Source organism: Xenopus laevis, chromosome 2L (assembly GCF_017654675.1).
Source record: "Xenopus laevis strain J_2021 chromosome 2L, Xenopus_laevis_v10.1, whole genome shotgun sequence".
In the NCBI taxonomy this organism is placed as follows: Eukaryota; Metazoa; Chordata; class Amphibia; order Anura; family Pipidae; genus Xenopus; species Xenopus laevis.
The window spans coordinates 152,864,322-152,888,856 of NC_054373.1; the positions used below are offsets into that span (position 1 = coordinate 152,864,322).

The window sequence follows — 24,535 nt, forward strand, 5'->3', positions numbered from 1 at the left end:
GCAACTTGCTGAAACCCTTAAGCTCTCTAAGAATGTGACCAACAATAAATAAGCCCAATAGGCTGGTTTTGCTTCTAATAACATTGATCTTGGTTAGGATTAAGTACAAGGTACTGTTTTACTATTACTGAGAAAAAGGAAATAATTTCCTGTAATTAGGAGCTTTGCAGATAACAGATCCCATACCTGTATTATATATCACTGTATCTTACCTGGCTCTTCTCTTCTACCTAAATGCCACATTCAGTTTGATGTAGTACAGTGCCACCACATGTTACTACTACCAACATCGTCTATTTAGCAATATCAGTATGGAGAAGCATTAAGGTAGATATGCACAACACAGTCAAATATCACTGCTACTTCTTGGGATATATTGATGCCAAGTAGCATTATCAATTCCTTGCATATGTCAGCCTCTAAGAGTCATTTCCTAATGCAGGAGAAGGCATTGGTTGCTTTAATGCAATAGATTATTTCCCACATGTTACTGAGTTTCACAGCCTGTCCCTGGTGCCCTCCTAATCTAGGCAAACGTCAATGATAAAATAATTATGAGTAGAGAGGACCCTGGGACTTAATTATTATTAGACTTTACAGGGAAATCTTTACTATCAAAATAGCTAGCAATGCACCGCATTAGTATTCATCTAGAATTTCAATGGTTTAAATCAAAGGGTTCTATTTAAACACCAGTTTAGTCTTTAACATTAAATAGACCTTTACCATTTAATAATAAATATTTTTAAATGTTTCTCATCCTAATTCATATTTGTTTTATATATCTGTTAATAGATTTAAGGGGCAGGTTAACCAAGGATCAATTATTGTTTTTCGAGTACTACCAGCGTAGACATTTTCATTTGTACTCATTTTCTCCAGCATTATTAAAGAGACATTTTTTTACTTTCGTAAATGCCTTATGAGATATTTCACAAAAAGTTTTTTTTCCCCACAACTCGGTTACTTGATAGAATTTTGAATTCAGGTAGTAATATTATTAAAATTTAAAATCTTTATAGCATTTTTTAGCCACAACAAGTAGCTGCTACTAGCAGCTCTAAAGCTGTTGGTAGCAGCTACTTGTTGTGGCTACACTGCCATAGACAATACTGAGAATTGCCTTTGTTAAGACACATGTAGTGTAAAGCCAATTATCCCTATTGTCTATGTTGTAGCCATAATAATAGCTGCTACTAGTAGCTCTGTGTGTCTTCACCCTTAGGCCTTCTGGCTCACCCAAGGCAGAACACATTTCAGGGTCTGGCCACACGGGCAGATTCGGGGAGATTAGTTGCCAGGCGACAAATCTCTTCTTCTTCGCGGTGACTAATCTCCCCGATCTGCCTTCCGCCAGCTATAATGTAAATAGCCTGGGGGCAGGCACACGGAGCACTTCGTTTTTCGAAAGTCACCCGAAGTTTCCTCGTAAGGCAATTATGTGCGACTTCGGAAAACGAAACGATCCGTGTGCCTGCCCCCAGGCGATATACATTTTAGCCGGCAGAAGGCAGATCAGGGAAGACAGATCTCAAGAGCTATGGGTATAAAGTTCTGCTTTTTGGATAAACATTGTACAGGTACCTTGTTTTCAGTGCTGCTGTTTCTATGGAGGATGTAATGTATTTTATTATTCTCTCATATCACTGTTTTATATTGGAGGGAACTGGCATATTTAACCATGGTAAGCAGCCAAAGACACTGAAATGAAGCACGGCAATGGCTTAGAACACATCATTCATTTGTATCAGCTTGTGAAGCAGCTCTCAGGGGCACTAACAGCCTCATAAATATGCACGTGGACTCAAAAAGTACATGCTGTAGGACATTTATTATGTTGTCAGCTTTAGAAATTTACCAGTGTTATCTGCTGTGCTGTAATATACACACCGTAAAAGTTAACTTTAGTGAATGCAGAAGTATAAAACTGCTAAATGTAACTCAGTTTTTTTAAAACGGGAAATGATAACCTATTTGCCAAGCTATTTACACACAAGTGGCTGTTTACCTCTCATGCTGTATTCACCTGCCATTGTATCTCCAGAGCAAATGAACTATTGAAATGTTTTGTTGTTCCCCTTGTTTTACTTGATGCACAAGAACAATTCACAAGTGCTAGCCAAAACGGTGAACGCAAGAAAATAGGTCAAGTCAAAATATAGGACACGGCAAAAAATAAAATAAAACGCTCATTCGGACACAGCTTAAATGAATGCTCCATCCACTGAATTTCAATAAAGCAGAAAAGTCTGATGCGTGGTTTCCTATTATGTTAGATGTTGATGGTATATAAATATCAGTGGTTATAGTATTGCTGTCTTGCAGCTCTCGGGTCCTGAGTTTGGTTCAAAAGTGGACATTGTCTGCAAAGAGTTTTCTCCATGTTTGTATTGGTTTCCTTCAGGTACTCAGGTTCCCCCCCCCCAGCAACATGTAGAAAGATTAACTGGCTGCTGATAAAACTAAAAGTGGTAGGGTCCATAGAATATAAGCTCCAAGGGTGCATGTACTGATATTAGTTCAGTCAGTAAATTAATTGAAATAGAAAATATCGGCATAATAAAATGACTTATTAAGTAAGATAACTGCTATGGGCAAGAGAGAAAAGAACTGACCCATATAACTGCACCTACCCATCATAAATACAAAACTCCAGTGTATTTATGATGGGTAGGTGCAGTTATATGGGTCAGTTCTTTTCTCTCTTTTCCATTATAATTATTATTTGACCCTGCACACCATCCCCTGTGTTTGATGGGCGGTGCTCCCCAACTACTTACTTTCTAACTGCTATGGGCAGTGAAGATGTGTAGACTGTCTCATGCCTTGTTGATAGCATTGGTAATGTCATATGAAGCCATATTACAGTTTCTGGCCTCCATCTTTTATTGGGGGATGTGAAATTGGCATGTGCTTAGTGGTTGTACCCCATATGCAAGAATGCTTGTTAGAGAAACATTCCATTTAAAGCAACCTGGGATACCCCAAGATATGAACATAGGCACAAAATAAGGCAATTAAACTACAGTAAATACTGAAGAAGCAGCGTGGCTGAGAGATTAATGGACTACTGGATAAGTAACATCACTGGCCAAGCCCTCGTGGCTTTGTCACCTACCTGTAGGAGGATGGTTTTTTTGAAGTTCCCTAAGATGATGGAATGCTCCTATAAAATATTGTAACCTTGGAAAACAGCTTGGACATAGTGCTAAACGTTGTACTAAATTTAACAGACCATATCATTTCATTTTGGGGTAGCATGTAAGCACTTAAACAATGGTTGAAGAAGGGCATTTCATAAGTGATTTGTACAGCAGATTGTAGTTTCGTATAAACTTGAGAAATGGCACTGCAAGAGAAATAAGCACTGAGCAGGAGATGGTAAACAGAACCAAAAGGTATCTAATAACTAGTATCTATGAGGGCTTGGTAGGTAGGTCTTAGTAGTTCTATCACCATACAGAAGGTAGTCTGTGTAATCATCCAATGTTTTTGGATGACATCATTTTTAATAAAACATTGTTTTAATAGTGCAGCAAAATTCTTCTGCTGTGGCGCTGGAGAAAACATCTAGAAAATGTAGACATTTATGTAATATTTCTTTGTAAAAAGAAAGAAAAAAGGTTGTAGCTTTGAAACTTACAAGATTCAGCAGAATCAGTATTGACTCTCGATTCCTGGCTTTTAATTTGTCTGTTTCCTCCCCAAGTTGTAGCAGGCTCCCTGATGCCATCTGGGAAAATAATTTTAAAGTGGATTGTTGGTAGAGGATAAAGAATCTAATATCGACTGTGGGAGAATTTAGTCATTTTACCTGAACTAGTAGCACATAGCAAACAAACAACAGTTAGATAGTTAGCTTTTTGAATTCCTCTACAGGTATGGGATCCGTTATCCGGAGACTCGTTATCCAGGAAGTTCAGAACTAAGGAAAGGCCGTCTCCCATAGACTCCATTATAATCAAATAATCCAAATTTTTAAAAATGATTTCTTTTTTCTGTGTAATAATAAAACAGTAGCTTGTACTTGATCCCAACTAAGATATAATGAATCCTTATTGGAGGCAAACCCAGCCTATTGGGTTTATTTCATGTTTATATGATTTTCTAGTAGACTGAAGGTATGAAGATCCAAATTATGGAAAGCCCTGTTATCCGGAAAGCCCCAGGTCCCAAGCATTCTGGATAATAGGTCCCATAGCCTTTTTTTGTACAGAACTCAGCAGACTTGTTTTATCACAAATAAAAAGGAATTATAGGTATGTTTTCTTAAGGTGCATGGGGGACAAGTGGTTGAATGGTGGACACCACCACAAATGAATTTACTCTCTTGTGCCAGAACAATGAAGCAATGTTGCTGCTGTAGCTTCTGTGCCTTCTGGTTGATATATTACAAACAATTTATTTTTTCGTTCCCATCATGAGATTTGGGAAGCAGGACTGGATCAATCAGTGCAACCAAAAATTGCCCTTCAATCATGTTGATGGATGATGTACATTTTTGTGTTTAAAATTTTACAGCAGGCATATATATAAAATATTATTTCCCATTGTCTCTTCATTGATATACCTTTTACTAGGACTAGGACCTTTTAGGTCATTCGTGTGATTATAAATCGCATTTGATTTCAAGGCTGGAATTAGTGATGTGCTTTTGGTGGGGGGCACTAGGGTATTAGACACAACTTCTTGCTGCCTTCTCCAACACCAGTCTTTTAAATATTGCACACACTGTATGAAGCAGGGAAGGTAAACAGGCAGGAGATTCGATTGTGGGGTTTGGTGCGAATGAGAAGGCCGGCTAATGGGGTGGGGGAACTTTGCCTTGGGCACCTGTATCGTTTGGCCTAACTAATTGTTATTTGTGTTGTCTTGTAGAACAGTTGACAAGGATTAATCTTGATGGCCAATATTTTGCAAATTAATTTTGCGAATTGAATAGTAAATTGATGCAAGATGGAGTTGAATGGGTGTGTTGTGTTCTGTTTCAAGCCAACCAATCAACAGTCATAACTAAACAAAACAACTGTTAAACATGCTCGTCTTTAAAGGGATACTGTCATGGGAAAAAAAACATTTTCAAAACACATCAGTTAATAGTGCTGCTCCAGCAGAATTCTGCACTAAAATCCATTTCTCAAAAGAGCAAACAGATTTTTTATATTCAATTTTGAAATCTCACATGGGGCTAGACATTTTGTCAATTTCCCAGCTGCCCCTGGTCATGTGACTTGTGCCTGCACTTTAGGATAGAAATGCTTTTTGGCAGGCTGCTGTTTTTCCTACTCAATGTAACTGAATGTGTCTCTGTGGGACATGGGTTTTTACTATTGAGTGTTGTTCTTAGATCTACCAGGCAGCTGTTATCTTGTGTTAGGGAGCTGTTATCTGGTTACCTTCCCATTGTTCTTTTGTTTGGCTGCTGGGGGAAAAAGGGAGGGTGCTAAACACAAGTCACATGACTTGGGGCAGCTGGGAAATTGACAATATGTCTAGCCCCATGTCAGATTTCAAAATTGAATATGAAAAAATCTGTTTGCTCTTTTGAGAAATGTATTTCAGTGCAGAATTCTGCTGGAGCAGCACTATTAACTGATTCAATTTTAAAAAAATTTTTTTCCCATGACAGTATCCCTTTAAGTTATATAGAGTGTAATATTAGATATAAAATAAAAGCATATTGGAAATTATCAAGAAGTTCCATTACAACCTCAGGCTGGGTACTATTATACAGGTCATGGAACTCCACTTCTGATATCTCCTCCAATTTTAAAGTTTGAGGTACATGGCAGTTTTATAAACAAGTTTTGATGAACCGAGTGATATACACTTTATCACCTAGAAGCAGAGTTATTTATTTTCGGGTTCATGAAAAAAAATCATGCTTAAATTTAATTACCTTTTTTACATGCTTGCTAGCTTATTTTAAGAAAAGGCTTGAATGGGTTAATCGCGATATTTTTGACATCTATAGAAACTCTGCAGCCTTTTCTTGCTGAAGTTTTTAACTAGGATGTTTGGGATTTTTTCACTTAATTTAAAAACATATTAACAACACTTAATATTCTAAATGTCATTTTTGTAATTTTGTAATTAATTTTCTCGAATTGTGGGAAAACCTTGATTTCAAATGGTAATACATTTCCACCTAAGTGTTGATTAAAACTGATTACATTACTAATCTCCATTTAGATCGGTTATCCGTGCCTCTTGTTTATTATAAACACTGCAAAAGATTGCACACTTGACTCAAGCTCATTTGTTACGCCTGCTGCATTCACTTCTCTTTTGCTTTTCTTGAGGTGAAATGCGGAAATTAATGCAGTTTTGGTTTTAAATCACTTTTTATGGAATAAAATATTATCCATTCCTGCGTGGTACGCATAGCATAGTTACCAGTACAAGTTTTCTTTCCTCTAATAAATAATTTATAACATGTTCCATATTTATTATACACTGAACATACCTTTTTTTTACAAAATCTAATTGGTTCTGCTCTAATGGAATTTATTGGCATGAAATAAAAGCAAATTATTTGTACTAATAATATGTAGGGTCCCTCAAAGAAGTATATCTCTTTCTACTACTTTGCTATGTAGCCTACCAATTTTTCTTCTGATTATCTGACATCTGCTATGTCCCATGATGCTGTGTGTTTAAATAAATCTACAACTCAGAGAATTCACGTCAGCAGTATGAAAGGTGCAGTTTACACATATATCCCTACTATTAGTTTAATATAAACATATATGTATTTTCCTATTTTTTTTCAATTATAACACACTAATGGAAAATTGTTTTGTTTTACCATGAATGTACAGTATCTCTCTGTTTAATTCATTATTACATTATTATTACATAGAGATAATGAGTTCTGTAGAAACAACCCCCTCCCTTCCCTACGCTGCTGCCTTTATTAGGCTTTCTTATGCATATCTGTGTGCTAGTGCAAGAAATAATATTAAATAAAAAGTCCTATTTATTGTGTTGATGTTGAAAACTGAAAAGGGAGTATTACGGTCTCTTTAAGCTAGTGGCGGAAGTTGCGTATCTTGGCCTGCTGATTAATGTAGGCTGAGAATCAAAATTCTCCACTGCTGCTCTATGTGCCTTCACCTAAATCCATTGCCTCGACACTGTACATTTAGGTGGAGGAGCAGATTAGAGTTTCTCTGCAGGCCAATATCTGCAACATCTGGCACTGGCCTTAAGATTCTCTCTGACACCAGGTGCTCAGGTGGCTCTCTCCCCAGGTCTGGCTGTGCTCTGCTGTATGAAAAATTGAGGGCGCAAGCCATCCCTGTCCTTGTAGCCTGCCATAGGGAAAAACAGAGGAATTAAGCCAGCAACTCAAATCTGACCCTGAAGCTCAGTTTCTATGGTGTACATTTAATTGCATTACTGGCTTCTTTTGATGAGCTAAACTGCACCTTTTTGATTGTCCAAAACATATCCGAAACTGTTGACAAATTAGCAGAATGGTGAAATATTGCTAAAATTTAGCATTACAGTCAAAGGGCATTTTTTCATGGCGGTGCATCGCCAAATGCTTTATAGTCAATTTCTGTTTTTCTGTGCAAAATGCGTTGGATACAATGTGCATGTTTTCTCGTGGTTTTTTTTCCTCTGGCGAAAAAATTACGTGCAATTTTGGAGTCGATTCGTGAAAATGTACTGCCATTTGTGAAAAAAGCAAACCTGTAGCAGTTGAAAATATGTGCTCATCCCTACTGGATTCCATTTTATATTTTTTACATTTTGGTATTCTTAATATTTCTTAAAATTGTTTGGAAAGGCCAAAGTGGAGTGGAGTGGAGGAATGTAGCTTTAGCATTGTGTAACAGGGTTTGTGTAACTAGGTTCAATTTTTGGCCTTTCCAAACTATTTTAAGAAATATTAAGAATACCAAAATGTAAAAAATATAAAATGGAATCCAGTAGGGATGAGCACATATTTTATAAAATATAAAATGGAATACCTGAGGGAAAAGGGGTTTTGTATTTTTATTGACAGTGTAGAGATACCAATAGTATCTAATAATAATAATAAACTTCCAAACCTCACTATATTGAAGTTTCAAAATCTAAGGGGCCTGTTGGGAATCATGTGCTGCATCATCCTTTATTCAGTACCTCTAATTTATTTTTTTACTAACTAAGTTTAGACTCCAACATCACTGACCAATCTAAGAACTCTCCTTGTTTTTAACTTAATATGCTTTTTTTCCAGGGGTTTTCTAAACACAGTCAACGGTTTGTTTCTTACCAACAGAAATTCCTTTAGGTGGATCTCAATGTTCTTATTGTAGAGAGTGAAGAGGGCAGCAGACACCTGGATGATTGCTTTAGCCAAGCAGTGAATATTATTATTGTAACCTGCAGAAAGAGGCATGACATGAGATACAACTTTTAAATGATTAATTCCAACTTTGAGATTGTAAGCTCTTTTGGCCAGGGCTCTCTTTACCTCTTGTATTGCTCGTTGTAGGTTTTTTTTGTGTTTTTCTGTATGTTTAATGTATACACCCACTTATTGTACATCACTGCTGAATATGTTGGCTTTTATAAATATATGCTAATAATAATAATAACTCTGCAAAAACTTACAGTATAACAATTAGGAAGTCAATGCAAAAGTAAGTCCTTGATTTCTGTAAATATTTTCCTTAGAACAACCCAAATGCAATCTGCAGGTGCAATCAATGAACCTAGCTACACAAACCCTGTTACACAATGCTAAAGCTACATTCCTCCACTCCATATGTATTTTACTTTATTGTGACAGTAGTATAATACATAGCAGTTATATCAGAATTTGTTATGTGAAAAAGTGGTTGAAGAAATATGGGGAAAAGGAGCTTCCAATGGCACTTGGGACACGGTCTGCCACTAAAGGAAAGCAGAAGGAGCAATTAATCTGAAATGAAGGTAAGTTTCCCCATAAGGTACGCGTTATCCTTAGACCAGTGGAATATATGGTGGTTCCCAAAATACATGCTTATATTTTTAATGGCAATGCACTAGAGGTCTAGTTTAGTAGTCTAAAATTCACCAGTAACCAGAAGGCAGGAGATATTTGTCAAGTAGAAGCAAAGTCTAAATCACAGGGTGTACCAAATGTTAGGCACCCGCCAGTCATTGTAATCACTTACCTGATACCCTGGGCCGGTGCTCCTGTTATCAGAAAGCTGCACCAACTCAGGTGCAGGTAAGTTAATACACTGAGGGGTGCCTAAAATGTCCATCCCCTTCCCTTCCCCGGTGATTTACACTTTCCTTCTCCTTTAAGATCTATGATCTTCGTGTTATGTATGCTAAAAAGGACACCCCTGTGACCAGATATACTGTACTGACTTGAACATGTACATTGTAGATCATACAAGTTACCCTTTTAGGGTAATGACCCAAAGTGAGATTTGTCAAAGCGTTTACATTTGCGCTACCACTGGGGACAAATCTCCCTGAAATGCTTTCCTATCAACAATAAATAAAATTGCCGAAGGGAAAACATACACCACTCTTGTTTTTTCAAAGCAACGTCATGCAACTTTGGAAAACGAAGCACCACATACAGTATGTTTCCCCTGCAATTTGCATTACTGCCAATGGGAAAGCATTTCAGGGATACTGAGAGAGTCCTACAATGTATGTATGTGAGGAAGTGTCCACTTAGTTCATGACTGTAATTCACAATTTTGTTAAATGATTGAGGTGAAGGTTGTTGAGCATCTATGCTTCAGTGTGGCTGGAATACATGAAATAATAGAATTAATTTCCAGTAATCAATCTTACCATCATTTTCAATGCTGTAAAATGACATTGGATCTGAGGCCAACAGAGGAAGAGAGACAGCTAAAAAGACCTGCAGCAGGCAGGCTACCTTGTACTCTTCCTCTAGAGAAGAACTGTCTGCAAGAAAAATTAAGATTTTCATCAAGCAAAACCGGCTTGGGACAATTAGAAGATATTTTTGAATCTTTTGGCATCTGCCCCATGGAAGAAAAAATGGTTAAATAGTATTGCGTTGTGTTGGTAGAGGTCTCCAACATTGTCACAAGATTTCACAATGCATGAACTATTATTTAACACTATGGGGCACATTTACTATTGGTCAAATATCGAGGGTTAATAAACCCTCGATATTCGACCGTCGAAGGATTTACCGCAATTCGTTCGTTCGAACGATCATAGGAAAAATCGTTCGATCGATTTCAATTCATCGATCGAACGATTTTCCTTTGATAAGAAAATACTTCGAAAGCCTATGGGGACCTTCCCCATAGGCTAACATTGATGCTCGGTAGGTTTTAGGTGGCGAAGTAGGTGGTCAAAGTTTTTTGTAAAGAGACAGTACTTCAACAATCGAATGGTCAAATAGTTGAACGATTTTTAGTTTGAATCGTTTGATTCAAAGTCGTAGTCGAAGGTCGAAGCAGCCAATTCGATGGTCAAAGTAGCCAAAAAAATACTTCGAAATTCGAAGTATTTTTTATTCTAAAACTTCACTCGAGCTAAGTAAATGTGCCCCTCTGTATTGTAATTCTCTCTGTATGTAAAACTCAAATAAAGCTTTCTGATTAAAGGGGGTTGTTCACCTTTAAATTAACTTTTAGGGGGTTATTTATTAAAGGTCAAATTTTACAGTTTTTTATACCTCAAATGAACTCACAACTTGAATGGTTTCTATTTTAAGAAAAAACGTAAACCAGCGAGTTCAGGGTTAACGACCCGAAAACCCGAATTCATAGAGTTTTCAGGTGGATAAAACTTGAATCGAATTAATCAAGTTTTCAGGTAAAACCATCCAAAAAGAAATTGAACATGATGAAGGCTATTAATATCATCAAATGGTTCAAGGGACCTCTGGCATTGACTAATATATGACCTTGGCAGGTTTTCGATGGTGTATTTTTTTTAATTTATTTATTTTTAATTATGTATAGAGTAATATTCTGAGACAATTTGCAATTGGTTTTCATTTTTTATTATTTGTGTTTATTTGTGTTTTTTGAGGAAAACAGAAAGACGAGTAATACAAAGTAGCAATAACAATACATTTGTAGCCTATTTGAAAGCTGGAAAGAGTAAGAAGAAAGAAAAAAAAAGAAAAAATTAAGGCCATTTGAAAAGTTTCTTAGAATTAGCCATTCTATAACTTACTAAAGGTTAACTTAAAGGTGAACTACCCCTTTAATATCCCAAAGTGAATGTGAATAGTTCTGGTCAAACCAAGGGGAACGTCAGGGCTAGACTCAATCTGAGTAATTTAAAAGTTCTTTAATCCAAGAATGACTTACTCACTGTGGGTGAGAATCATATTTGCCTAGTACAGGATTATACAGAAATAAGAATATATAAACCAGAAAATAGACTGTGCACGTTTCAGTTTATAGGGTGATAGGACAGCAGTATATCTGTAATAGATAGTTTAGAATTAATAAAATAAGAGTTAACCTCTCACTGTTCATTGCTAGTGTTCTTAGCACCTCTCATTCCTAGCCTTTCTGCCAGTGGGTCCAAATAAAATGCTTAATAATCCAAATTAAATGCTTAATAAAATGAAATGCTGAAAAGGTCTCTGGATTTTATGAATGTGGGAGTAGGATACTGCCAGTAGCTGGTGCAGAGGGTATGAAACATATTGCCCTGTATGCTTCAATAAATGTAATGGATCTCATTTGCATGTTATTACTGTGGCAATGGAAACAACATTAGTTGAATTGGATTTCATCTGCAGCAGTTAGACAACAGTCTGTGCGACAACATGCAAGGACAGAGATACATTCTCACATCATCAGGTTTAAATGTGACCTAAATGTGCGCTATACATTCATTATCTGATATTTGAAAAACACAGAGCGTGTGGTGTATATCGGCTACCCAAAACATAACAGAGCCTATGTTTGCTTAGTGCACGTCATGGATTAACTCCCGATAAACAGGAGTCTTTTGCATGCTCTTGCTCGAGAGCATTTTAAAGCACAAACCAGTGAGTTGCTACACAAAATATATATATATATATAACAAACAAGGGGAATGAGCAATGAGGCTGTGACCACAAAATACATATAGACAAATACAAGAGTCCTCTGCACTCAACCCATTATCAATATATTTAAGACAGAGACATCTTGTGCATACTGCTACTAAAAAATGCCTTACCCTTTAAACAAAACAGGGATTGTTTGTCCATATATTGCAATATATTTAAGCTGGCCAACTACGTCAAAGTCATCCCATATCTGGCCAGTCCTATGCTTAATTTTCATCAGTCTGGCCCATATCTGGCCAGTCCCAGCTATAGTTAGGTGATCCCACTGGTGTCTAATAAAAGGGCAGCCAAGTTTGGGAGTTTTACTTTGAAAGCAGCAAGTAAGTTGCAGGTAAAACTAAGTCCCTTTGTAAAATGTATTATGAAGCAATAGAATTCTTAATGAATCAGATGAAAATTGAGCATAGGACTCACAGCTCTAGCGCAAGTCCCTGCAGGCCTGTTAGACTGCAAAGGTGGGGAGGCTGCAGCAGGAGGAAATAGGAAAATTGTGCAAATAGGAAAAAAAAAAGTTGAGGTATTGTTTTCGTTATCCGGAAACCAATTATCCAGAGAGTTCTAAAATACGGGAAGGCCATCTCCAACAAAGTAAATTTTAAAAAAATAATTTACATTTTTAACATGAATTTCCTTTTTCTCTATAATAATAAAAAAAAGTACCTTGTATTTCATCCCAACTAAGATATAATTAATCCTTATTAGGGAGGCAAACCAATCATATTGGGTTTATTTAATGTTTAAATGATTTTTTTTAGATTTAAAGTATGGTAATCCAAATTATGTAAAGACCCATTATCCGGAAAACCCCATGCCATATTCTGGATAACAGCTCCTATACCTGTATTCTGAAATTCTCTGAACAAAACAGATGGATATGTATTGAAGACAATGTGATATTGTTTCTAATTACTATTTGTACATCAGAATACAGTCAATAAGTGTATAAGGATAGTAGTTTATATAGAAACACGAGTTCCACTTATAAAATGATCCTGGATAAACCACCTTGTCACCCAGTACCTAATATCTCAGTCAGATTCATGCCTACCTGTTTTAATGTTTGAGAGAGCGGCAACCAGGCTTGGGTCTACATCACAGGGTACACCCGCTGCAGTTGCCAGTTCAAAAATGCTCAGAGTCACCTAGAAAAAAAAGGAGTATTTAGTGTTTGTGATGCAACATTTCTTAGGAAGGTTTTACCTCCCATCCAGTGCTTGACCTTTCAAAAGTCACTTGGGATTTTTGAAGCTGAGGAAGTGCCATCCCATGGGGCTCTGAAATACGGTAATCACTTAATGGTTAATTCCCACAGTATGCAAACAATGGAAACTTCATACAGTGCTGTTGTTCTTGTTGTGACATGTAATGGCCTGGAATCACTTCAAGTTGGCCTTAATGTGCTGCGCCATGCATTTTTTTTCCTCCTGCTTAGTGGAAAATGTGTTTATTATTATGAACAACTCGCACACATCTAATTGCCTATTAATTCCTTAAGGCTGTTCATTAGTCAGCTGCCTCCATAAAGAGAAAATAGCTTTCTAAATCTGCGTAGGTCAACACAGTGAGTGGAACATTGTGTAGACCAGGGCCTGTAGGTTGCGTATATCTCTTAGACCCTACACTAAAGTTATTACGTTATTATATCCTAATTAACTTTATTTTTGTTTGCTGACACAAAACTACAGCTGTACGGCACTAGAACTAAAGTACAAGTGCCTAGGGAAAAAACTTGAGCTTGTTAGTGTTTTCCAGAATGGAGTCCCAATGGTAAAACAGAGAAAGAAAACCAGAAAAGAATTGGGCTACATTACAATTATATGGAAATAGAGATCAAAAGAGCCAATGTTTACCCTTAAAGGGGTGGTACACCTTTAAGTTAACATTTAGTATGTTGTAGGATGGCTAATTCTAAGCAACCCAGAATTGGCCTTCATTTTATTATACTTTTTAAATTATTTGCCTTCTTCTTCTGGCTCTTTTCTTCCGACCCCATCTAAAAGCAAATGTTCTGTAAGGCTACAAACGTATTTTTATTGCTATTATTTATTACACATCTTTTTATTCAGACCATCCCAGTCTCTTATTCAAATTTCCCTACATCATACTAAAGGTTAATTAAAGATGAACAACCTCTTTAAAGCGTTTCTTTGTCTACGGACTGTGATCAATAACAAAGAATCATGGAATATATGCGGCAAATACAAAATGGGAAATCAGTGGTCCTCATATCTTCTGAGACATAAACAGGATCTTTGGCTTCCTGGAACAAGGAGATGCCTGGTGAACTTCATACATAAGCATGTATGCAGGCATATAGACCCCCCTAGCTCCCTATCTGGCTTTTTTTCATGACAAACGCTTCTGATTAATTGCTAATTGCTTTATTTATGCAAAACTGCATTTTATTTTAGGGTCATTAACACTGCTAACTGAAACTCTTGCAATTACAGGTAGTTGTTACCATCTACAACTCCCCCATGGCCATCAGTCAAGGATAAATTACATCATGCTTAATTTTCTATTACAGGAAAGGCTTTCGGATATTTGGGTTCTCATTTTCCTTCCAATACCATCTAATCAAACCCTTTGTAGCTTACAGGTGCAGACACATTAATATATTTTTTTTTTACAGTGAAGATTTATAGAAATAACCAGCACAGCAAAAAGACATCCACCCCTGAATCTAAAGCTGATTGGTATTCAGAGTGTATGGCTGAACATAAGCTACAGGACCCTAGGGTACCAGCACTTCATTTAGTAACATCTTATTTTAAGCACTTAATAACTTAATGGTATCCAGGCATTCTTATTATAGCAATATATATATATATATATATATATATATATAATACATTATTTATATTATTTATATATATTAAATATATATTATATTTATATATAATAAAAGTCCTTGTAAAATTAAACATGAAACCGATATTATTTTTTTATTAAAACATCCATAAATGTTATAAACTGGTTTAATACTCTCAGCTGTCAATCATTTATGGCCTGCCCCTACTCTATGCCTTATAGATGTCACTGCACTCCTTGAATTCTCCCTCCAGACCTTCTATTTGCGAAGACGGAAAAGGATCGCTCCACGGTGCTCAGTGGCAGAACCCCGGGCCGGTGCAGTTTTCTGCTGATAGTAGCACCGACCCAGGGTTTCAGGTAAGTAACTGCAATCACTTGGGGGTGCCTAACATTTGTCACCCCCATCTGCAAGACGACTTTTCTTCTCCTTTAAAAACAATGACCACAACATGGCTCCTGTCTGCTTGCTGTGTTTGTCAATTCCAAGATTGAAATAAAACAAGAATGAAATAATTTATATAGCGTAAGCAAGGTTTATTTTTGCATCATAAAATAGGATTTGGAATTATTTCTTAGGGTGACAGGTCCCCTTTAAAGCTTTGATACACACATACAAAAGGTTGTAGCTCATGGCTACTACACCAACGTGTGGAAAAGATGACTTTCATGTCCTTTGTTATTCTGAATTGACAGGTAATGCAGTTATTCTGGACCCATGAGAAGCTACACTTTACATTTCGTGCCCATGAAACAGTATGTCATGTATGAAAAGTAGTAACCACCTCAGAAAAATAACAGATTTTTATTCTCGCTGACAAACATGACTGCCTGTTACACCTCTACTTACAACTCAGCTGACTTCCTACAGTTCTAGAGTTTAACGTAGGAAGTACTTTGTCACAAATGACTCGTCTAAGACATCACTCCTCTTTGGCTGATCGAGGAAAAATGTCAACACCTTCATCGTGCACCTCTGAAAAAGCTGCCAGTGCACATCTCCTCCGTATACATAAGACAGGGTTCTGTTTAGTATTCCATGGAACTCCAGCCCCTGACAATCCATGTCTGATATCTTTTAGTCACGTCAAGTTCCTTCTGTATGTAACGCATCACCAGGCAGCTCACAGCATGCTGCCGCTACTACAGGGAACAAGTGCCACACTACCTATGATTTTACTGTCAGAAGTCTGGGGTCCAGGACACTCCAGTGTAATGCCGAGCTTAGAACAACCTTGAGCAAAGTTATTTCCAGGCACCATTAGACACCAAATGAGCCTCTAAGTTAATTGAATGGTGAATCTGAGTGTACACATCTATAAACTGTGCTTTCTGCAACATGGTTTCACCATCAGTTTGTAAAAAATAAAACTTTTTCCCCTTAATTGCATTTTATTAAAGTCTTAGAAGCCCCATAGAGAGTTTACTCTCTATGGGGGTTATTTACTAAGCTCCAAATACCCGAAATTCCCAGAAATCCGAAAAATTTGTGATTTTTGTGTTATAATAGGCTTAAAAAAAATCAAATTTTTCGTAATTTACTAAACCCCGAGGGCTAAAAAGCCAGAATATGAAAAAACACGGCATCTCAAACGTGTCGAGATTGCATAAAAGTCAATGGGAACAGTCCCATTGATTTTTGGTTGTGTCGGGGGTTTCGGGCAATTTCACAATGTTTTCGGAGCTTTCAGATGAAAACTTCCAAAAAATTCGGAATTTTCGGGGAAAATTCACAAAAAAACTGTGAAAATCTGAGCTTTTCCCGCAAAGGTCATTTTCGGGAAAATGTAATGATAAATAAGCGTTAAAAACCCGAGCGGGCTAGATCGCAGTTTGTAGCAGCTGATATTGAGATAAATTCAGACCTTGATAAATAACCCCCTCAGTGTCTTTGTTTATGATCATGTTGTAAGTAAAATCGCATCGCTTTTTTTAGCTTGTCCTGATTATAAATGTAACAAGGGGCAATTTTATCCAAATATATTTTCACCTATGCCAGAAATGATACTTTTAGGGCTGTTGGTGTTCACTAAAAGACTGAACAGCGAATCACATTTAAATACTGTAAGGAGTCCAATGGGTTGTGTTTATCACCTTAAAGATGGAGATTAATATTATGTTTAATGGACTATTTTGGTCCTGACTGATTTCTTTTAGACCCTGGATGATATTCAGTGGCATAACTATAATACAGAAGATATGCTGAAGTGAAATCCCCCTGCACACTGTTTGTAGCTGCCAAGATCACCGGCTTCCGTGGAGCCAAGGCTTTCCGACAGGGCTGGAGGGGAGGAGAGGTTGGCATGCGTGCCCAAGCTTTCCAATGGGGGCTGGAAGGGAGGAGAGGTTGGTGTGCGTGTGTGAGGCTAAACTGGGACCCCTAAATATTTTTTTTGTAGGGGAGCCCGGTTAGCTGTGGTTATGGCACTGATGATATTTAAATTATGGGTGCTACAAATCCAGATTTGGTTTGTGATTCAGTAGATTTTCAGAACTTTTTACAGGATATATGTTTGTCCAAACATTTACATTAAACAGAGTAGTGCTGTGATGTTGGTGGCCGTCACTCTGGACCTAGCTTTAACTGCACATTCTCAGGGGATCACTTCTAATAGTAGATTAAGTGGTGTAAGGTGGTGTCCATCAACCCTGCTGCACTATCCTGTATTTTAGGAATAAGTAGGGCAAACGGCTGTATGGGGTGAAGTGCAGTATTGCAGCTCGAGTGGGAGAAGGGGAACACTAAAGGGCCTATATACTAACATTCAGTTTTCTTTTTTTTCATGAATCATTTTTTTTCTCTAAAATTTCGGGGTTTTTTTCTCTAAAACTCAAAATCTTGAGATTTATTTAGTATAAAAACCACAAAAAAATCTCATAGAAGACATTGGGCGCTGTGCTGATCTTATGGGACCTTTTAATGACTTTTATGGCATTCATGGTTTTAGAGTTTAATCTTGGTTTTAAAAAGCTGTAATATCACTAAAATTCATATAATAAAGGTCCTAACATAGTTACATAACTTTCGTACTAGAAACTACAGACAGAAAAACGTATTTCAGAAGTTGGCATACGTATTTCATAAATAGACCCCTAAATGTACATAGCATTTAGGTACATAGTGGCATAGGCAGTTCTGTTATTTTCCCTACAATAAAGTTAAGGTCACTCAGTGCAAAAGTCTTTACTCATGTATAACTGTCACCAATAATAAAGTAATTATGGCATAAAGCACTTTTTAAATTGGTGATCATTATCTACTGCATAAGTATGTACTGTTGTTGACAGCAAATCTAAAGGGAACAGGTATACACGTAGAACCATTAACAGATATTCTGAAATATAACATAGTTGCTGTTGCACAATTTTTAAATTTCCTTATGTAACTGGACAGCAGAAACAATCAGAATGGATTCCTCTGGGATCCTGCAGAAGCAGCTTGAGGCGAGTGGGTTGGTATAAATATATATGTTACATCAGTTGTTACTGCACTCATTTTCTATAACACTGTCTATCACAGTGCATGTTCCAGACTGACAAAATAATTCTAATGGCTGAGCCTAGGACCTTTCAGACCGACAAAGAAAGAATCAAAGCTGCCGTGCGTCTGGTATGGCTCATAATAATAAGCAAGTGCAGGCTGGGTTATAAACATTATACAGTATGAACCCCTGCAGGGCTTGTACATTGATATTAAAAATAACTAATTAGCACCTTGCTTGTTAGCAGTTAATGCGAATGTTCTACTCTTTTATCTGGAAAACCCCAGGTCCCAAGCATGATATGGATAACAGGTCCCATACATGTATAGGAGGTGCATCTACTGTAGAATATTTAGAATATATAGGTAAATAGACATCCAAATTTCACCCAGTTTGACTTTCAAGCTGGGTGTTAAGCAGTATCTGGAACAGCAAACAGGAATTATTAAAATCTGAAGGCCACCCTAAAGGTGTCCATACACGGGCTGAGAAACTTTGTCTGTCGGCAGTATATGGGGCCCTCCGATGGGCTTCTGTGATTGATATCTGTCCAAAAATTGTCCAGATGTTGATTGGGAGGCTTAAAACACCCATATGAACAAGGAATCGTAAACGTTCGTTGTTGTGGTCCTCTATCCCACCGCCTGTATTCCTGTCTTTGGTGGGCATATCGGTGCAAGATCTGCTTGTTTGGTAATCTCTCCAAACAAGCAGATCTGCCCATGTATGGATATAGCTGTCCTCAGGCGGATAAAATTTCTGTTTTGGAACCACTGCTTTAGGACAATGGCACACGCAGCAGTTTGGTCTCCCCAAACTGAGAACTGATGCAGGTCTCCTACCACTGACAAACATTGGGGGCACCCAAGCTGTTCTGTGTGCATGCATTTTGGGTGGTAAGCATTTTGAGATGATTCTTGCCCTTCACGTCATCTTTACTGAATATTGCAGGACATCCTAGAGATTCAGTATGAAATATTGGTCATTTCTCAGTCAAAGTTGAAGACAGTAAAATGAATTGCTTGTAACCTTATTAAACACATAATCATTTTCTATATAATAATTGAACCATAACGTTCTAATGGAATGCAAATAGTTGACAAGCTGAGGATTAGCAGGTGGTAAATTCACTCACGTGAAGGCTCACTTAACAACATAAGGCACTCAGTTTAACATAATGCTAATCTCAATTATTTCCCATTAATCATATTACAGAATTCCCAAAAGCAAATAGCTATTGCAGCCCATAATGTAAAACAGAGTCAAGGGTAATGAAGCTCATCTATTTCATGTGAATGTGACAGACTGGACCACAGTTTCTCCTTGTCCTTACACACCGGGACTGGAAACACCATTTACTGTATTAACAGTGACCTGACACAATGATAGATATTGTTTCACCACACATTTCTCTCACTGACGGTGCAAAGCCTATTTAATTATCATAATTACTTTAGTTGTTTGTATACATGAGTAATATGATAAAATAAAACAAATGGAACATTTTTTCTCTTTATTGTGCCTGTGGTCTTAATTGCATTTAACCATTCTGGGCCCCAACAGGGTAGAGAGGTTCTGAACAATGAAACTAAAAATATTTAGGAGAAGAGCACCCTCAAGTGGCAAAACAAAATGTTTCATTTTTTACACCTGATAATACATGTATGTGACCTCTTATCCAGAATCTGCAGGACCTGGGGTTCTCTGGAAAATGGATCTTTCCATAATTTGGATCTTCATACCTAAGCCTACTATAGAATCATGTAAACCTTAAATAAACCCAATAGGCTGGCTTTGCTTCCCATAAGGATTAATTACATCTTATTTGGGATCAAGTACAAGCTACTGTTTTATTATTACAGAGAAACAGGAAATCATTGGGACAGCATAGCAGTGCATACAAAACTGATTGTGCTTATTAGCTAAGGGGCCTATATAGCAGGTGTCAAATTATAATATAAAGAAATAGAAGGCAATGGAAAGGAGGAAGGGCTTCTGACTTATTATTCAAGAGAATTCAAATTCAAATTAAGTTTTAGTATGTTACAGAGTACCCTATTCTAAGCATCATTTTAAGGGGCAGATTTATCAAAAGTCAAAGTGAAAATTCAAATTTCGAATTTCAAATTTAATTTAATTTTTTATTTTAGTGTAATTCAACTAGGGAATAGTTCAAATTCCATTTGAGTTTTTAAAAAAAGTTGAATTTCAAAATTTATCGTGTACGAATTTGACACTTTACACCTTGTGTTTTAGCCTATTGGGGACGTCCTGAAATCAATTTGGAGCTGTTTGATGGCATCCTGAAAATCTAGTTTTTTTCGGAAAAAAACTCGAATTGAATCGAATTTGTTCACTAAAATTGAAAAAAGAAATTTGATTGGTTGTTTTTAACTCAAAAATCTAGTTTATGGGAGTTTTTTTAAACTCCCATAAACTCTTATAAAGTTGAAAAATAATTGAAAAAACTTTGAAATTCAAATTCAAAAAGACCAACCGAAATTAAGTTTTACGTTTTTTTAGGTCGAATTGGTCAGTTTTTAATCGAATAGGTTCGTATTCGGCCGAATTCGAATCGAAGGAATATCGCATTCGATCGAATTCGTTTCAACATTTTTCCCCCGAAAAAACTTTGATTTTTCAAAGTCCACCAATTGACTCCAAATAGGCTAAAACAGCAATTCGGCAGGTTTTAGATGGCGAATGGTCGAAGTCAAAGAGACAGTACATGATAAATTTTGATATTCGAATTTTCTAAATTTTTTCCAAATTTAAAACGAATTTGGACTATTCCCTAGTCGAAGTACACAAAAAATAGCTTGAAGTTCGAATTTTTTTCATTCGAAAATTCACCTCGACCTTTGATAAATCTGGCCCTTAGTGATTTAAGTGAGTATTTCCAGTCTTCAGCTGAGAAATCAAACTGGTTGCTAGGGCAGTTCTGCTCCGAAAACTGCAAGGGGAGAGTCTATAGGAACTTTGGAGCCTATTTATTAAACCTCAAATTTTTATGGACCAGTTTTTAAAGGGAAAACTCGCATAATTTTTAGAGATTTATTATACCCTAAAGCTGTTGAAAAATCCAAAAATACTCCATCTCAAACCTGTCAAGGTCATGTAGAAGTCAATGGCAGATGTCCCTAAGATGTTTCTTGACATCATGATCCATGCTGGTTTAGGTCTGATAATCCGATAAATAACAGTTTTAGTAGCGACAATTCAATAGTCTTTGGAGTTTTTGGAGGGTCAGTTGTTGACGCTCGATTTTGTATGGACGTTTTAAAGAAGAATTATTGATAAATTAGTTCAATTTGTGGATGGGAGTTAGGTCTACTTTGTTTTAAAGGAGGATTCAACCCTAAAGTTAAAAAAACCCTACCCCCCATACCCTACATAGACCCCCTCCCTCCTCCCCCCAGCCTAAGTGTTACCCACGGGCCCGTGAACTCCGATGCCTGATTCTGCACAGAGATGTAAGAAAAACGTTAGGGGCATTTGCCCAGGGTAACACTTAGGCTGGGGGAAGGATGGAGGGGGGTCTTTGTAGGGTAGGGGACAGGGTTTTTTTTAACTTTACGGTTGAATTCTCCTTATAAGTAAAAAAAAAAAAAGAGATAAACTCGAGTTTTAGTAAATAACCTCCTAGAAGTTAATATGGCTAAAAGGAATAGTTCCCTTTATGTCATGTTTTCTTATTATCAAGACATGGGGAACACCTAGGGGGACAGATTTATCAAAATGTGAGTGTAGAGCTTAATAAATAAAAGCTCACCAATGTTCTATTCATTCCTATGGGATTTTTAGAACCGTATTTATCAAATATTGAGTTCTAACTTTGACCCATTGATAAATACAATTCTAAAAATCCCATAGGTGACTTTTTATTAAGCACTAAGCCCCTGTCTTGACCAATCAGGTTTCTTGAGATCCAGGGGCCTGGAAATTCTGAATAAAGTCAAAGGAGAGTGTGAGCAAAGGCCCAAATTCATCACAGTTACCTTAATTGGCTGGCACTTGACAGATCTGCAGTGCTGCTTTGAAACAATTATAAAAACATAATTAGCGCAACAAGGGAATGAAGAAATCTTAATTCCTGAGGCTTATTTATATATTTGATAGCAGAAGCACATTCCTTGAATTAGTCCCTGTAATTGAATTCAGAATAGCATGAGAAGTAATCTCATTGTGACTTGTTTAGGCCATGGAGAGCTTTTTTTGTCTATTCACTCGGAAAAAAAAATAATTTCTTGCTCTTCTGTTTTTAAAGAGCCTAAAATGAATGGATTCATTTTCAATATTTTAAAATGGCCTAACCTTAACCCACCTTTTTTTGACCAGATCCGGCCCACCATTAAATAAATACCCATTCATGATCATCCCCTTTCTGTTATCACTGTAGGGGGAAGGCAAGAATATATAAATAAGCTGTGGCCAAGGTAAGGAATAATCAAAACTCCAATGGGGCAGCCCACACCACACTATAAAGGAGGGGGCACATGGCTCTTCCTCGTAGCTCTTCCATGGCTCTTCATCATAGGTCTTCTATGGTTCTTTATCATAGCTCTTGTATGGCTCTTAATAATAGCTCTTCTGTGGCCCTTCATCATAGCTCTTCTGTGGCTCTTCGTCATAGCTCTTCCATGGCTGTTGCTCTTTAGACTCCAGCTGGTGCCGGAGGTGGGTGTGCAGGGGGGAGCCTGGAGCATAAGGGCCAATTAACTTAGTGTCGTAAGGGAAATGAAAGCCCTTAGTGAAGTCTGAGAATAGGCCCCTGGAATGAGGTATATACAATGAATAGCATATACTGTAATAGCACCTTCTTAGGAGTGGTGAGATAGACAGGTGAACTAGACAAAGCAGTCTGTCCTCCACCGAGGAGTGCAGGGTAGTTCCCCAGTTGGTACAAAGTGTGGATTTGTGGAATTCTCTGTGTAATCTCTTGGAGCACCCTTGAGACACTCTGAAACACTGGGAGACATTCCTAAAAAGGTTTATTTCTCAGATAAACCTCCATGCAAATGTTTATCTGAGAGAGAAGGCCATACATCTAAAGGCACTACAGCCACGACAGGGTTACAATTCTATATCTTCATATTGGAATTCTCACTGTGTCAGAATATTGGGCTACAGAAACACACAGCATATTCCATGATGAAAAGAACATGTTTATACAAAATGAAAACAAAGATGTACATGATGGACCCAAAAGCCTTTGGAAATAAGGAAGGAAAGACCACCTGCCACTTTTGTGTTCCCTTATTTCATTGCCTGTGATTGGTATCAATAAATGTAATATATACAACTAAAGACAACATTCCTGTGTTTGTGATTCTCTGTTTATCTTGCAGTAATAGACGGCACCAATCATTGATTTGTTGTCTTAAAATGCCTTTATTGGGACATAGGCTCTGACCCCAAACACCCGGCAACGTTTCAGACCTGTTCACGGTCTTTTCTCAAAGGTGGCTTGAGAAAAGACCGTGAACAGGTCTGAAACGTTGCCGGGTGTTTGGGGTCAGAGCCTATGTCCCAATAAAGGCATTTTAAGACAACAAATCAATGATTGGTGCCGTCTATTACTGCAATTTGAATTGATGAACGGATCGAGGCTGGGAACCGTTGGACGTGCATCATACTAAAGGTCTTTGGAGGTGAGGGTGCTGACTGTGTAAATTGTGATTCTCTGTTTATCTGCCAGTTAGTTACTTTATACTACCTATTAATAGACCAGATAGTGAAGTACTACATGGTATTCCTGAACCCACTTTATCTACAACCACAAATGAACAACAACAGAATGACATTGATTGACTGATTTTGAGCATCAATGTACCATATTTTATTATATAATAACAGATTCCTAAGTTTAACATAAAGCTACATATACATTAAGAGAAAGCTGTTGCTCCCATATCTTCCTGAAAGACACACACCCCTGCTATAGCTTGTCACTTTTCCCCCTAAAATGTGGGAATATCCATTACTGCTAATGGAACATCGAATTAAAGAAGAAGATGGGGCATATAACTGATAATTAATATATATCCAAATAGGGATGCATGAACCCACTATTTGGGATTCGGCCGAATCCCTGACTCCTTCATGAAAGATTCTGAACCGAATCCTAATTTACATATGCAAATTAGGGGCGGAAAAGAGAAAAAGTGGAAAAAACATTTTTTACTTCCTT

At 37.2% G+C, this 24,535-nt stretch overlaps 1 protein-coding gene across 1 annotated transcript in view; it reads right to left on the bottom strand.

The window, feature by feature from the left end:
- nckap1l.L (NCK-associated protein 1-like L homeolog) overlaps positions 1-24,535 on the bottom strand; it is an 83,511-nt gene that overhangs the window by 15,510 nt on the left and 43,466 nt on the right. Inside the window, exons 27-30 of the mRNA XM_018247538.2 lie at positions 13,101-13,194; positions 9,793-9,909; positions 8,267-8,376; positions 3,644-3,733 (exon numbers count right to left, since the gene is read on the bottom strand). Coding sequence (XP_018103027.1) covers positions 3,644-3,733; positions 8,267-8,376; positions 9,793-9,909; positions 13,101-13,194 — 411 coding nt within the window. The remainder of the gene's footprint in view (positions 1-3,643; positions 3,734-8,266; positions 8,377-9,792; positions 9,910-13,100; positions 13,195-24,535) is intronic.